The 16,527-nt window shown below is 38.8% G+C and overlaps 1 protein-coding gene across 1 annotated transcript in view; it reads left to right on the top strand.

Moving 5' to 3' along the window:
* LOC149138970 (Vacuolar sorting protein 39) overlaps positions 1-16,527 on the top strand; it is a 286,222-nt gene that overhangs the window by 67,464 nt on the left and 202,231 nt on the right. Inside the window, exon 7 of the mRNA XM_089446209.1 lies at positions 8,602-8,650. Within this exon, the coding sequence (XP_089302335.1) occupies positions 8,602-8,650 (49 nt within the window). The remainder of the gene's footprint in view (positions 1-8,601; positions 8,651-16,527) is intronic.

Genomic DNA, 16,527 nt, shown 5'->3' with positions numbered 1-16,527 from the left:
CCTCAAGATGCCCAACAATTGATCCAACACAACAAGAATGACACCAAGGCAAGGAGGATCATCCTTGAGGGGATTAGAGATCATATTATCCTTCATCTCCATGAGAAGAAGACAACATATGAGATGTTTAAAGCCATCTTAGATATGTATCAGGGTTCTAGTGATGCGAGGAAGCTTGCCGTCAAAGAGAAGCTAAGAAGTATCCGGATGAGCAAAGGAGAGCCTATCATTACATATCTTTCAATGTTTACTCAGGTTTAGGATGAGGTAGGTGGTGTAGGTGTGACTGTAGCAGACAATGACCTTCTGAGTCTTGCGCTTCTGGAACTTCATAAGTCTTGGGAGAATTTCCAGGATGCAGTAAGTGGCAAAGAGAATATTCCCAGTTGGGAAGACTATGGAGTGACTGTGTATAAGAAGAGATCCGAAGAGGGATGAGAGCTGGGAGATCAACTCTAGAGGAGATCTTTGCCTTGGCAGGAAAAGGTAGCAAAGACAAGGGAAAGAGGGGCCAAGAAGAGGCCGAGTCCAGTCAGAAAGGCGAGAAGAAGAAGAAGGGATCTGAGCAAGATCAATTGCTTCCAATGCCATGAGTTTGGGCACTATGCCACTAGGTGCCCTAATTGGAAGAATTCCAGTATGGATCATATCGCTGAATCAATTGAGATAGATGCGTTTTCTCCTTGATAGCTTGCATGACAATCTCAACAGACAACGGTGTACGGTATATTGATACAAGAGCATCCTTCCACATGACTGGGAATAAGGAGTATATCAGTGACTTGAAGGAGAAGGACATGCAACTTCAGATTGAGCTAGGAGATGCTAGCAAGTACTCAATTAAGGCAGTTGGTATTGTCAGTTTTGAGAGGGAGTTAGGTAGCTCTCTCCACCTCAGAGATGTTCTCTATGTTGTAGGCCTGAAGCAAAACCTTGTTTCAGTAGCTGCCCTTGAGGACAAGGGTTATGATGTCATCTTCAACTGAGGTAAGGCTTACCTCAAGCGCTTAGCTTCTGGATGTAAGGAGCATATAGATTTAAGGAAGAATAATCTGTACCTGCTACAGGTTGAGATAGGCACAACCTTGAGCAACAAGGCCAAAAGTGCACAAAGTTGAGACATGAGGGTGGTGGAGAGAAGAGGAGGGAATCCTTAGAGCAAGAGCAGGATAGAGCTCCCAAGGGGGAGCCTCAATTAGTATCACAGCTTAAGTCTTGGGTAGTTGGCAAGTGGGCCAACCAACAGGATGATGAGGAGAAGAGACCAGGACAAGTGGAGGCAACCACTCAATCAGTGACTCCCAATACAAAGAGAGTTTGATCCAGGTGGGCAAACAAGCTGTTTAGGGGGGATCAGGAGAAAGTTGGATTCCCCAGTACCCTATTCAGGCAAAGTAAGCAATCACAAAGATACACAGGGTATATGGTACTTATGACTAAGGTGATAGACTATGATCATAAAAGCACGGTTGGAAAGAACAAGTCTTCAGATCAGATTTTGCAACAGTAAGCAAGGAAGTCTTCTAGTTCAGAGGGAGAAAATGCAACAGTGGATAACGTGGTGATATTGAAGACAGATCCAGGTGGACGAGGTTCTTCCAAAATTACATTCCTCATTAAGAGGGAGTGTTGAAAACGCAACGAGCAATGTCTTCTGGCTTGTGCCTTAGCCAATGAAGACCTTGAATTGTCCTCATAAGTTAGACTTCAGTTAGGATGTGTTATTTATAGTTTACTGGAATAATCATCAAGTTAGCATGTGTAGACTTAGAGCTTCAGTTAAGTGGATTCTTAATTAGTTTGACTACAGAATGGGGTGGCAGTTACAAGTTCAGTTAGAACGAGCTAGTCTCCAGTGTTGATTGGAGAGAGAATGAGTTAAGAGTTGTAGTGTTGATTGGAGAAAGGACAAGAAGAACTCTTTGTTAACTCCTCAATCAAGAACTCGAGTTCTAAATTTGAATTGGGTCTCCTTGTGTGTTCGAATTGGGTCTATAAAGAGGAGGACAAAGGCACAAAGAATTTATAGTTTTGTGCACAAGGCTCGTGATACAAGACAACTCATGATTTTGTGAGAGAGTCTTTGATTGTGGAGAGCGCAAAACTTGTTTCCTAAGAAATAGGAGGCATAAAGTGTGCTAGAAAATAGGATCTGAAGTGCACTAGGAAATAGGGAATCTGCACAAGGAATATGGTTTCCAAGTGCACAAGGAAGGAGGAGCAGGATCGAGCAAGGGATCATTGAATTTGTAGAGCAAGTCAAGGAGGCAACAAAAGATTGATTTCGAGCTAGAGGGCCAAGAACAAGCAGTGATCAAGGTAGGCCGAGATCAACTATATTAGCTGAGATTTGTGAGAGAAGAAAATGCTTTCTCAAGAGAGAAAAATTGCTTTATCATAGATTCAATTCCTCCAAGACAATCAATAAAATACCACGTCAAGCAAGCAGGTTTTCCCTATTGGGTTTCCTGAGAAAAATAAGTGTCAATTTGTCTGATAAGTTTTTATTCTACTGCTTATGAGTCGTTAAGAAACTTTGTATCTTGGTGAAAGTAGACTATGTTTCAATTTTCAGTTATTCATCTAAGTAGTTGTAGAGTTTCAAGGAAATTTTATAAAATCAAGGTTGAGTTTAAATTAACGCATAGTTCTAATCAGTGCTGAATTTTTACTTTCAATTTGAATATTTTTACGTATTTTGAATAGTGGAGAGGAAATCACATAATTTCCAGGATGCGGTCATAACAAAGGGTCGCATAATAATAGAAGAGGACAAGGCAGACGTGAGAATGTCACATGGAGACGAAACTGTAATAAAAGGATTCAATTTTCTAGTCACTTGGATTTTGGAATTCCCAAAGAATATGTTGATTTTGTCACAAGGATTGTTCAATATTGATTGTGGTTTGGGCATAATGATACCTTAGAATTTTTGTTGTTGAGATCAATAATCCCAACATTGGGCATTGAATCCCTTTCAAAAAAATGTGTGGTCATCATTCTCTCACTTATAAGTAGTTCATGCTAGATTGCACAACAATTTGCAAGAATATGTGTGGTTTGGGGATATTCAGTTTAAAACCCAACAATAAATGGTTTGGGGTAATCTGATTCAAAACTGATCACAATTGATTGGAGATAATCCATTTTTTTAATTGATTGACCTTGCGCTTAAGTTACAAAGTTCCAATAGCAAGTGGAAGCCTAAAGGAAACTAAAGAAGGCTATTAGTATTTGAGAATAACGCCTCTTCTCACTTATGGATGACTCTCCTTTGGCACAAGGGGGTATCCCTAGGGTTAGGATTACTAAGGCTTATACAAAGAAGGCTCATGGTGATGTGAAGTGTTGCCTTAGTAAAATAGAATCTAGATTGATTGGTTAGGTCTATCTTTTAAGGTGGTTGGAGATGAATGATTAGTGTCTATAACCAACTTGGGCATATGGAGTTACAAAGTGACTAAGAGGACTGAAAAATAGATGGACATGGGATGGGAAAAGTATTGTTATAAAAATGCAAACTTTAACTTTGTCTGCTAATTGGATTGTTGGAATTATAGGTTTTGTAGGCCCTTACAAGGTGCACTACTCATACACATGTGAAGACATTGAAATGCAATAAATATAGGTTCCAACTTGAAAATAAAAACTTCAAGGGGAATAAACAGATAACACCTCATTTAGTCCCCTTCTTCTAGTGCAACACACCCCCTCAATCCACATAACCTTCATAAGAACACTAAGATCAGGCTAAGCACAAGAGTTCTTTCTGCAATTCTCCAACAACCATTACAAGGTTAGTCAACTTCTACTGTATAGACCAGTGCTGGAATTTTCACCAAACAAAATAATAACATTCAAAGCCAGGTCCATGATGTCTCCTAGGAAAGCATAAGGAAATATTATCCTTTAACCCACTCCTAATGGACAAGTCAACAATGATTAATAAAATGAGAGATGTTGAATGGATATGCTACTTGTCCTCTCCTTAAACAAGGACATCTCCTTGAGATGATCTTATTTCACCATGCAGATTCCTCCAAGGGTCCACATGTAACCTTCTCTACTAGAGTGCTCCATCAAATAATGTGCTCAATCATTAATGTAGGCTTTCTTGCTGAAAATAGGAAGATTAAGTAGAGTGCTTCCCATTATGAGCCTTTGATTAACCAAACACAATTTTGAAAGACTAGATGATTCTTACCAAAGCAACTCAATCAAGTAGACTCTAAGCATGCTACTTTCTTAGATGCCATGCTTCTACAAAAAAAAAAACTCTTCTAGAGTAAACAACAATGCATGTTATTCTAAATGAAGGAAAGACAAACTTCATAAAGAACCTGATAGAGAGGATGCCTTCTTCAATAGTAAAGATCTTTGATATCTTCTCTCTTCGACTTCTTCTCAGGTTCTCCCTTCTCTTTAATTGTGTGAGCTTCACTTCATAAATAGCCTAATAGAGAGGATGCTTCTTCAATAGTAAATATCTTTGATATCTTCTCTCTTCAAATTATTCTCAGGTTCTCCCTTCTCTTCAGTTGTGTGAGCTTCACTTCTTTCCTTTCTTTTGTTGTTCTGCTTGATTGGACAATCCCTTTTAAAGTGTCCATATTCATTGCATCCAAAGCATTGAACCTTGGACATATCTGGCTTCTTCTTGGACTTTCCAAACTTTCCCTTCTTCAGCTTCTTGGTTCTTGCAATAAAGGCTTGAGATTGTTCATTTGATTCAATGTCATCCTTTGCCTTGATCCTAGTCTCTTCCAAGATGCATTGAGCCCACAACTCATCAAAAGTAGTATCTTTCTTAGAGTAGATGCTAGTTGCAAAATTGCTCCATTCTGGTGGCAAAGCATTTAGTACACAGATGGTCATTTTAGAGTCAAAAATTGTCTCCCCAAGCCCATGCAATTGATCTCTTATTTGTGAAATCTTCATCAGATAGGAGGCCATGTCTTCATCCTTTGATTTCCTTATTCTGTATAGTTGGTTTCTCAAGGAAATCTTTTGACCTGATGTACTTATAGAGTACAACTTTACTAGCTTATCATACATAGCCTTAGAAGTCTTCAAATCAACAACAAAGGGAACAAGATGATCCTTAATGGATTCAACAATGATCCTTTGTGCCCTCACTTCTCCTTTCTTGTATTTTGCTAACTCTTGAGTCTTGTCTTTGCTAGGTTCAACAACTTCACTGAGGACATATTCCATTACTTCATGTTCTGTAAGTGCTAGATCAATCCTTTTCTTCCATGCTAGGAAATTTGTTGAGCCAATGAGCTTATTTCTTTCCTTGCAGAAAGAACCCATATGACCTATAGATTCAAACATAACGTAACAATATGGTACTTGTCAACCAAGAGTCTTCTCTTCTTTGATGATGTCTCCAACTATCTTGATGCTTTCAAGATCTTCAAAGAGACTTCAATGATGTCCTTGAAATATGGTTCCTTCAACAACAACTTCCAAGAGTGATGAATGATACCAAGATCCTTTGATGCTTCCTTCAAAGATGTCTTCCAATGAGCCTTTAAATAGATCTTCTTCCAAGAGAGATCAACAACCTTCTTGTAATCTTCCTCTTTCAAGCCTTCCTTTGATGAGAGCTGATGTGGTCTTCTTTCTTTCTTTAGTAATTGTTTGATTCTTTTGCAAGTGATTCCCCTTAGCAAACCCTTCTTTGTGTCCACAAGATGATCTTTTCAGTGGCCTTCTCTTGTTCACATTAGCTTTGATTCGACGTTGGAAAATGCAGTAGCTATTAATTCATATTTTCCTTAAGCTTAATAATCTCTTGTGAACTTTATTTATCTTCAATTGTTTTCTTTATTAGTTCTTCATCAAACAGCTATCAAGAGAAATATTAAAGACAGTGGACACAAAATTAGGCTCCAAGCTAGGGCAAAATCCTTCCAAGGGGAAAACCCAAAAAAATCTCTTCTCTTATAGAATTTGCTTCAAATGAGACAACCAAGACCCAAACCCTAGAGCAAGTCCTCCTCCAAGTACCAAGTCAACCCTCCAAGAAGCTCTTCCAAGTAGATTAGGTCAACATGGTTTGATTCTGCTTCAACTAGCTTCCAACTTCAACTTTGACCCCCAGCTTCAACCTTGCAACTTTGATCTTGTAGTTGCTACAAAAACCCTAATTCTGGCACAAGACAGTTCTTCATGAGATCCTTCTTTGAGCAAGATAACGTCTCCCAAGGTTAGTGAAGTCAAATCAGAATATTCGCTCTTCTAGCAACTTGATTATGCAATTTGATCTCTTGCAATTCAGATTTGCAATTTTGGCCTTCTTTGAAGTTGATGAAACCCTAGTTTTCGCATGTGTGTGAGAAATAGAGCCCCAAAAAAACTTTACTTCTTCTTCTTGGATTCTCCTTGCCTTCTAGACCTTCTCTTTTCCTTTTTTCTAGCTTCTAGCTTCAAATCAAACTTCTTATGAGAAAGATCGAATGAGTGACTAATGAGGTCGAAATTGCTTGTATTTATAGCCTTTCCAAGGGGTCAAATTCCCCTCCTTCAGGCTGAATTGTAGCTGCCAGGGCCGACATGTATTTTGGAGGTTTCTAGAATTTTCTAGACTCAAAATAAATTCTTTTACAAGGTACATCTTGCCTAAAATGGTCTTATAATCATGATGTTGACTCTTTTGACTCATGACAATAAATCCTATGACTTAACAAACCCTAGAAGCATGAAGAACATTCTTTTACCTAGAAGACCATCATTAAGAAGCATGAAACCCATGCTTTAAAATAATAACTTTTCTTTCTTCTTTTGTTTGTAAGATATACATATTGAAATGAGTACAATAACAATTATGAAGACTAATACTAGTTACATTTTCCAACATCCTCCAATACAAACAATGAAATGCCCTGAAACCACCTACCATCATGTGAACTCATAACAAAACCTGCACAAGATGACAAATGCGCTCTAGACGAGTGTGTATGGAAGAAGTTGTGCGTCAATGAATGTGTCAAAAGCCATGAGCAAGGGAGTGTTACATCAAATGAACAATAGATCAAGATCAATAATCTACAGATGCAACCAGCAAATCTCCTCCAGTCAATGTGATCCACCATAGGCTTAGTAATGAGGCATAGCATATCATCCACATGCTCTAGTAACCAAACAGAAGATGAACAAATAGCCCAGTGGACAACCCTCACTAGAATGTCAGTGGTCAATAGATAAACTCTCACAATGGAAGTGTTTAGGAAGGTGTACACAATTGGTATCCTATTCATCAAGCCCAATGAATCCATCACATCAACCTGTTCTTTTTTTTTTGAAATGTGAGATGAGAACGTTAACTGAATGATAATCAATAGTACATATGCATCATAAGCGGCAAAAATATGCCTCAAAAGCCAACATACTCCAACAAAACCTGCTTGGGTAGGGTCTTTAAACTGGATCAAAATCCTTATGCTATGTAAGGGGTAATACAGTTCAAAACTTGTTGCAGCAGATATAGGGTGCTCTGGTTCTAAACCAAATGCTGATATTTCTATTCATTTCCTTAGTAACATGTTAGTTATAACAGGACATTAAAGATAATGTTAACGATCAGTGTTAAGGTAGCTTAGATGTTCAGACCAATTTAACTGTCCTAGGGTACTATACATGATATAGTGTGCGACGAGATAGGTGAGAGAGTGGTACACTTGCTGGTGTCTCTAGGAAACCTACCTTTGGATAACTCTGTGTTGTATTGCTGGTTCACTATAATAAGATATGGCACTTATTCTTATCTCCACCATATCTTGTGTTTCTTTTCATGTGCATCTATATTTTTAAAATCTTATAATGTTTGGGGTTGTACTAGCAAGTCCCGCTATCTTTTCCTGGGGATCTTTTGAATCTGATGTTAGGAGTGTTACATCTTCAATATTTTTTAGCGATCATTGTTGTAACTGAGAATCACCCAACAAAACTTACTAAGATTCAGGTCTTTCTCTAGTTGGTATTCTTTAGAAGGTTCTTGGTGGTCAGATTGTGGATGTTATTGTGGATTATACTCATAGCAGGGTTGAATCTATATATATATTGGGTATTCTAACTCTGCCTCTATTCATTGCCCCTTTGACATTTTATATTGTATGTGGTCCATATTTTTGTTGTTCATTATTTAGGCTGCACTTGATTTTTGACACTGCCATTATTGCCTACTAATGTACCTCTGGTCCCATTGACGTGTCTTGGTCATTAGTGGACACTAACATAATTCATTGTAGTTCCTGACGTATATAGTGCAACTGAAACGGTATATTAGTGAAGAGGGGCAATTATACCTTGTCTCTTCATGAACATGTCAATCGGTAGTTATATATTTACATGTTTCTTATATTGACACGACTTTGGTCAACCAGAGGAAATAGATTGCTTGGATTATTTTTGGCTACTACCAGTGAAACAGTATTTTCCTATGTAACAGCCATAGGAAAATAATAGTGTAAGCTACTAGTACACAATGGGTTAAAATTTAAAATGCACAGATGGAAACAAAGTAATTGTGTTATTTTATTTAATCAATTTTGTTGAATTATATTTTCTCTGTTTTGAATGTTTCTTTTGGGCCTGCAGATGAGGTGTTTTCATCTGTAGATGCAAATGCAATTGATGTCCATCAAAGGTAATATTCTGTTTCACCTCTGTCATGTTATGCAACTTGATGATAATGAGATATGGAGATTTTATAGCTGTAGTGCTGCCAACTATTATTTGTATAATACAATCAGCGCCATTTCAGTTAATGTTATTAAGTCAACTTTACTCATGATTTTAGATTTATGCAGTAAATTTTATTTATTTTTCTTGTCATTGCCAATCAAATTTTGGCAACTTTCTTCCTCCTGTATCTTAGGTATTTTTAATGGTACTTTTTCTGATGTGCTATTTGAAACCTGTCTTTTAATACAGATGATTTCATGGTTCCCCTATACCATTTGAAATTGTAATTTAATTTTGAGGTAGCCGTTATTGAAAACTTAGTCAGGTCCTCCCTATCTTTTACTGGCCTTATTCATATTGCTTTTGACCATTTATATTGTCTAATAATTATAATATTAATTTATTTCTTTCTCTTTATCTTTTTTTTTTCTTTTCTTTTCTAAAATTCATGCTATTTTTTTCTCTTCCTTTCTTGTTTGTAAAATCCATTTGATTTTTATCACTCCCTGCAGTTGTAGCCATGGGCAGTTATTCATGATATGAATAAATTTACCACTCAATGATATTATTGCTGGTAAAACTTGGTGATATTTTCGCCATTGATAATATTGTGATATTATCGCAAAAATCACAATAATATTGCACAACAATCCAAAAAATCATTGGGTCGCAGGGAAAGGTGCTTTAAGTGGTTTCTTTTGGGTTTTTTAGACTCACTTTGCAAACAAAAAGACAGGTTTGGAGAGCAAAGGAGGAGACTGGTTTTTCTTGAGCCAAGGATGAGGAGGATACCATTTCGTTTGCCATCAATGTGTTTGTTTTTGGAGTGGGGATTAATTTCTCTTAACCATGGATGCATTTGCAGGTATATTAAGATTTTTCATAGGGCTTCCTTTACCAATTAGTTTTTCCCCATCTTGCTAGGGAGAGAGTGTGTTTTGTTTGCCACTATCAATATATTGTGGATCAGGGAGGGATTCCCACATGTTGAATTTCGTAGCTATGGTCAGTCTTCCTAATCAACATTTTAGCCTTTGATGTATTTATAATGTTAAATATAAAGCATGTTCTTCATGCTGTCGTCAAAAGATAAAATCTAAATTGCACGAAACGGGGAAACATGTACGAGTTTCCGAAACGGGCACGGGTACGAAACGCGACCTCCCCAAATTTTGGAAATGGGGAAACGCGAATATCTATATATATATATGTGCAATCATAAAGCATACATGATACATTATAATTTATTACATTTAAACATTATGATTAAATTTACATCACATTTACTTATGAATGATCACATAATGAAATAAAAATATTGGAATATCCAAAAACAACCTTTATTATATATCCAAATCTCAAAATTAGCCTTTATTATATATTAAGATATGAGGATGCAAGTACAATAAAGACTATAAGGCTGCAAGAACTATAGAGCATTGTTTTAAAAACCGGCCGTTTCGAAACCGAAACGGCCGAGTTGATCCGAGTTGAAGCAGTTGGGAGTGACCCGGCCTTGGAAACGGTCCGGTTGGCCGAGTCATGGGTGACTCGGCCAACCCGGCCGTTTCCGATATGACTCGGCCGAGTCACAATGGGACGGCCCTCCACACGTAAACAACATTAAAAAATTGATTTTTTTGGGATTTTTAAATTGTTTAATGTTTGTTTTGGATCTCAAACTGTTATACCAATATGCTAAATGATTTTTGGGGTCCATTTCCCCCTCCCAAACCCTATTTAACACACCCAAGTGCTCTCATTCACTCACAGCAGTCTTATGCATTTGAGTGAGAGTCTTCTTTGAGAGTTAGTGAGCAGTTCTTGAGCTTGTTTTGGAGCAGCAGTGAGGAGTCTTGGAGGAGCATTGTCGCTGGAGTGAGGAGCTTCTTGGGTAGCCATTTGGAGCAGCATTGAGGAGCTGATTCTTGGAGCAAGCTTGAGGAGGCAGTTTGTGCCTGGAGGTATTTTTTTCCACCTCTATAAATCTGTTTTTGCTTAGTAAATTTTAGGTGCATATCTAGAAAGCTTAGAGAGTGTTTTTTGTCAAGTAAATGAACATTGAATCAATGTTTTTTTTTTTTTCATTTTCAGATTGTTTTCCTAGTCAAAAAATGGCACCTAGGGCAAGAGATCCTGCTTGGGCATATGTTGAAATGGTTGATAGTCAAATGCATTGCAAATTTTGCCATAGGAAAATTAAGGAAGGTCCTGGGGGCATTCATAGGCTGAAACAACACTTGGCAGGGATTAGAGGCCAAATTACCCCATGTACCTCACCAGAAATTGGGGAGATTAGAAAGAATTTGTTGGCCAGCTTTGAGAAATTTAAAGAAGAGAAGGCTAGGCAAAAAGACATACAGGCTGAAATTGGGAGGAAGAGGGAGATACAAAAAATGATGGCTACCAACCCCCACTATGATTTTGAGGGTTCTTCCTCTATCCCTCAAACTGAGGCATCCAACCCTTTCCGATATGTTCCTCCCTCTATTGGTTCTATTCAAGATAAGGGAAAGGGTAGAACGAATTTGAAAAAGGGTGATGTGACTATCAAAAGTTATTTCACTCCCTCCTCTCCATCAGATGCACATGGTCCTGAAGTTAGTAAAGGTCAAATTCAGCCCACTTTAGATGACCATTGGAAGAAAGAATTGAGGGAGACTGCTTGTGAGTACATAGCTAGATGGTGGTATGATGCTGATATCCCCTTTAATGTTGCTCGTTCACCATATTATGAGCCTATGTTTGATGCCATACATGCTACTGGAAAAGGCTTCAAAGGCCCTACTATGCATGAGCTAAGGGGGTTTCGTTTGCAGAAAGAAATTCAATCCATTAATGAGTATTTGCAAGAGTTCAGGGACTCATGGGCAAGAACAGGGTGTACCATCATGTCAGATGGATGGACTGATCAAAGAAACCGTACCATCATAAACTTTCTTGTCTTCTGCCCACAGGGAACCATGTTTTTAAAATCAGTTGATGCATCTGATAAGGTAAAAGATGGCCACTTGTTGTTTCAGCTATTGGATCAGGTTGTTGAGGAGGTGGGGGTGGCTAATGTTGTTCAAATCATCACAGATAATGCCTCTAACTATGTTCTTGCTGGTAAACTGTTAGAGGAAAAACACAAGACCATCTTTTGGACCCCATGCGCTGCACATTGCATAGACCTCATGCTTGAGGATATTGGAAAATTAGATTGGGTCAAAAACACTGTAGATCATGCCAAAAGCATAACAAAATTTATCTACAATCATACACTGGTTTTGAGTCTCATGAGGAAACACATTGGAGGCAAGGATATTATTAGGCCTGCCATCACTAGATTTGCTACACATTTTTTGACATTGCAATCTATGCTTTCCCAACATAGAAACTTGCAAAAGATGTTTTCCAGTGATGAATGGAATCAAAACAATTGGTCTAACAAACCAGAAGGCAAAGAATTGAAAAGGAAAGTCCATGAAGGAACTTTTTGGAGAAAGGCAGCAGAGATTGTGAAGCTTGCTGAGCCACTAGTTAAGGTGTTGCGGTTGGTGGATGGGGAAAGGTTGGCTATGGGCTTCATTTATGAGGCTATGGATCAAGCAAAGGAGCAAATAAAGACAACATACAAGGATAGAGTGGCAAAGTATGGGCCCATTTGGGCAATCATTGATGAAAGATGGAACAATCAACTCCATCGCCCTATACATGCAGCTGGGTATTTTTTGAACCCACGGTATCATTATAAAGCTAAGGAGTCAGGAGGTTTGAGGGGGGAGGTCAGAGATGGACTGATTGATTGCATTGATCGCATGATCCCATTGGAGTCTGATCAGCTGGAGATACATCGACAGGTCACAACCTTCAGCAATGCATCAGGTACCTTTGGGAAGAACCTAGCAAAGATTGCAAGAGAAGCAGATGAGCCAGGTAAACAAAAATTTCAATTTTCAATTTCTTAATGGTTTTACTTTTTTTATTAAAGTTTGTTAAATCATTTATAATTTGAAAGTTAGATATAATTTGTAATTTTGTTGAGCTTCAACTAACTCATAATTCATTACACTCCTATGTTTTTTGTAGCACAATGGTGGGAGGCCTTTGGTGGCCATTGCCCTGAATTGCAAAGGTTTGCAATTCGTATTTTGAGTCAAACTTGTAGTGCATATGGGTGTGAGCGCAATTTGTCTGTCTTTGAGAGGATTCACACAAAGAAGAGAAACCGTTTGGATCAAAAACGGTTGAATGATCTAGTTTATGTCCAATACAACCTTCGGCTCAGACGAAACCATTTGCTGAACAAAAGACCTGATTCAGATCCTATTGTGTTGGAAGATATTGATCCAACATCAGATTGGGTAGTGGAGAGTCGTCCACCAGAGTTTGATCCTGATGAGGATCTTGATGTAGATATAGATATGGAGACATCAGTTGAACTTGAACATGTTGTTCAACTTCAGCCTGTTCAGTTGAATGCAGATCCCAATCCACCAGCCTCAGTCTCACAGCCAACAAGGACTCCAGTTGTAGGTGCTTCCTCTGCTCAGCCACGACAGAAGTGCCTGCGCAGCCGCATATCTACTCTATCTCAGCTTGCATCTGCTGCACAGCCTGCTAGTGGTACTGGTACCACTTCTACAATTGCAGTTGGAAACGATGATGATGAGGAGGAGCCATGGGGCCCCTTGTCTGACTCTGATGATGATGATCCAGAGATTGGTCGAGATGATCTTGGCTCCTCTGGCAGTAGCTACTAGCCAGTAGTAGTGTAGCTGCTACCAGTGCTGCAGTAGTACTAGTATTGGAGTCTGGTCACCATCACAATTTACTTTTGTTGTAGAGGCCATTTCTAGCCTCCTTGGTTATTTGTATTTTGTTTTGAGTCTTTGATCATGTATGACAGTTGACTATGTATTGCCATTGGGTACCATTTTGATATAATGGATTGGTTCATGAGCCTACTTTGATCATATGTTGTCTTCCATCTATATTATAATGCTGTGTGTTTGGATTCTGGAAACATGAATGAAAATCTTTAAAATTATGTTTAAAATATTTAAAATTATGTTTTTTAATAAAAAAAATAAATATTTAATGTATTTTTTACAACGACCGAGTCATTGAAATCGAGCCGGCCGAGTCATTACCGTTTCGGAGTCGGAGTCGGAGTCGATCCTCGGCCGAGTAGGAGTCGGAGTCGGAGTTTTAAAACATTGCTATAGAGACAAAAGACTAATCCTCATCATCATAATCCTCATCAAAAATAGAAGCAGAACAATGTTCAACAATGGATGGTGGTGCTGAAGAATATGATGGGCCAATTCCACTTCCAGTCTGGACCTCAATATTCAGGGCAGCAAGAGAGAGATCCAAATCAGGTTTTTTTGCATCCACATCCCATTCTTTAGAAGGACCACTGTTGTATTCTGGACCCCTACGAGATGCAAGGCGAAGGTTGGAGTGCACATAAACAAGATCCTTTGGCTTCTGTGAGCCCAAGCTATTGCACTTCATAGAATGAATAAAACCATAAGTGCTCCAATTCCTTTCTGCTAATGAAGAGCTTGCCACTTGTGAAAGAATACGAATGGCAAGGTTTTGCAAATGTACACCATTTGCTCCATGAAAATTCCATCACCTAACTGGATTGATGGTGCTTCTCTCCTCCAAAGTTGATATATCTGCATAATCATCTATTCCTGCAAGAAAACTGGCAAGTTCTTCCTTTACCTCCCTGTGTAGATGAGAAGGAAACATTCTCATAAGGGCTTTTTTCACCTTATTAGCCACCTCTTTATCCTTATGGGGTGCCTTCCTCTTCCCATTGCTTCGAGCAATAAGCTCCTCATCATAACATTTGGGGTTCAAGGCATGTGCTAAAGTGTGCAATGGAGTGTTGAAATTGTTCCACCTATCAACAATGATTTTCTTGACTAAACCAGCAAAATGATCATCAGCAAACAAAAATTGTGGAGACTCTTGCGAAATGATTTCCATAGTTTTTTCAACCATGGAATCCATGCCATCATATACCTCTCCTAAGAAAGGTTGGTCAGTGTTAGCACTCCGAAGAAGCTCAAATGCAGGGGTTGTGAACTTTAGCAAGAAATCTACCTTGCTCCACCAATCCTCATCAAGGCACAATCTACGCACCATATATCCCCGCTCTGGATCTGCTTGTCTCCACTCAATCCAAAGTTGCTTACCACCATAGAAACTAATGCATGCTTAACCTCAATAAGGCGACGCAACATCAGGAAGTTTGAGGCATATCTTGTCTCAACAACTTTTAACAACTCCAATTTGGAGTACTCTCGAAATATGGCCTGAGATTGGTGGTGGATGGTGATGAATTTGACAATCTCCCTTGCTTCCCGTGTGATGTCCTTTATCTAGGAAACTTTGTTGTCGATCTCCTCTAAGATCAGATTCAGATAATGGACAATGCCATACCTCCCCTCAATAATTAAATCTGCAGCTTTGCAAATTGGTGCATTATCCGTGATAACTTGCACCACCTTGTTAGGCCGTATTTGTTCAATAGCTTTTATAATAACATCAACAATGAATTGTGCATCTTTTACCTCTCTTGAGTAGTCTTCCGCCTTGATAAACATTGCTCCTTTGGGGGAAGTGGCAATGATATTTATCAGTGGTCTGCGCCTTGTATCTGTCCATCCATCTAAGACTATGGTAACCCCAGAGCTATTCCACGAAGAACGAATTGGTGATAAAATATCCTCCGCAAGCTCCTTCTCATTTTTGAGAAGCTGAGTTCTGACTTTCTCATAGTTGGGCCCCTTGTACCCTTGAGGAGCTTTGTTAATTGCCCTTATCATATCTTGCCAGTAAGGAGAGCGAACAACATTGAATGGGATACCACATACATAAATGCACCTAGCTAATCAGTTTCTTCTCTTGCTTGCACATTCACCAATTTAGCAATTCTGCTATTCTGAAGTGAAGGGGATGCCCCTCTGGTATTTTTGGGTGCTGGTTGTTCATGTTGTTGAGTGGCATCGACTCTCCTCTTTCTTGCTTCAACTATAATCCTTGGCTCAATGTTAGATGGAGCTTGAGGAGTAGGTTGAGTAAGCTTATCATGCCTTCTCTTAATAACATTCGCCTCATCTTGCTCTCTTTGATACGCCCTCCTTGCCAATGGAGCTGCTGTTTTTGTGCAACCCACAACCCCCTATCCTCCTCCATGCAAAAGATGTGCCTTCACTCTTGGGTAGGAGCCCTTGTACAAATTATTGCAAAGATTACATCGCCATTCCCATGAGCCACCACCTCCACATTTTTGAAGCTTCTGAACATGTCTCCAAAGAGGATAATATTCAGCGCTTGGGTTGGTCCTAGGGCTTGAACTTGTAGCTGCACTTTCGTTGGAAGCCATTGCTGCAAAAATAAATTAAAAAAACAAATCTGTAAATAAAAAACGTTTTTCATATTTTTGGCAGCATAAACCCTCAAAAAATTGAAGAAATAGTAGGAAAAAGTTAAGAAAATGAATGTTGCTTACCCAAATTAATTTTCTGTAGCTGAAGCTACCACAAAATGCTAGAAAAGACAAGAGAAATATGGTTGTAGCTGAGCCAAAAAACCAAGAATGCCGTAGCCGGAAACTCTGCACTCCAAATCTGCTGTTGAAATCTCTTTCTCTTGCTACTGAAATCTCCTTTGCTCAGTGTTGAAAAAACCCTAGCTGAAACCACTGCTCTCTTCCTCTCTTCTCCTTTGCTAAAATCGTTAGTCTCAAAGAGAAACGGCTTGCTCAACTGTATGATGAGAGAATGAGGCGAAGGTCACTTTTATAACTTGAGAGAGGCATCTAGAAGCAACTAGAAG

The sequence above is a fragment of the Pinus tabuliformis genome, chromosome X, assembly GCF_031772625.1.
Source record: "Pinus tabuliformis cultivar Carrire ecotype Pingquan chromosome X, CPIR1, whole genome shotgun sequence".
Lineage (NCBI taxonomy): Eukaryota > Viridiplantae > Streptophyta > Pinopsida > Pinales > Pinaceae > Pinus > Pinus tabuliformis.
This window is presented reverse-complemented; position numbering and strand designations above follow the sequence as displayed.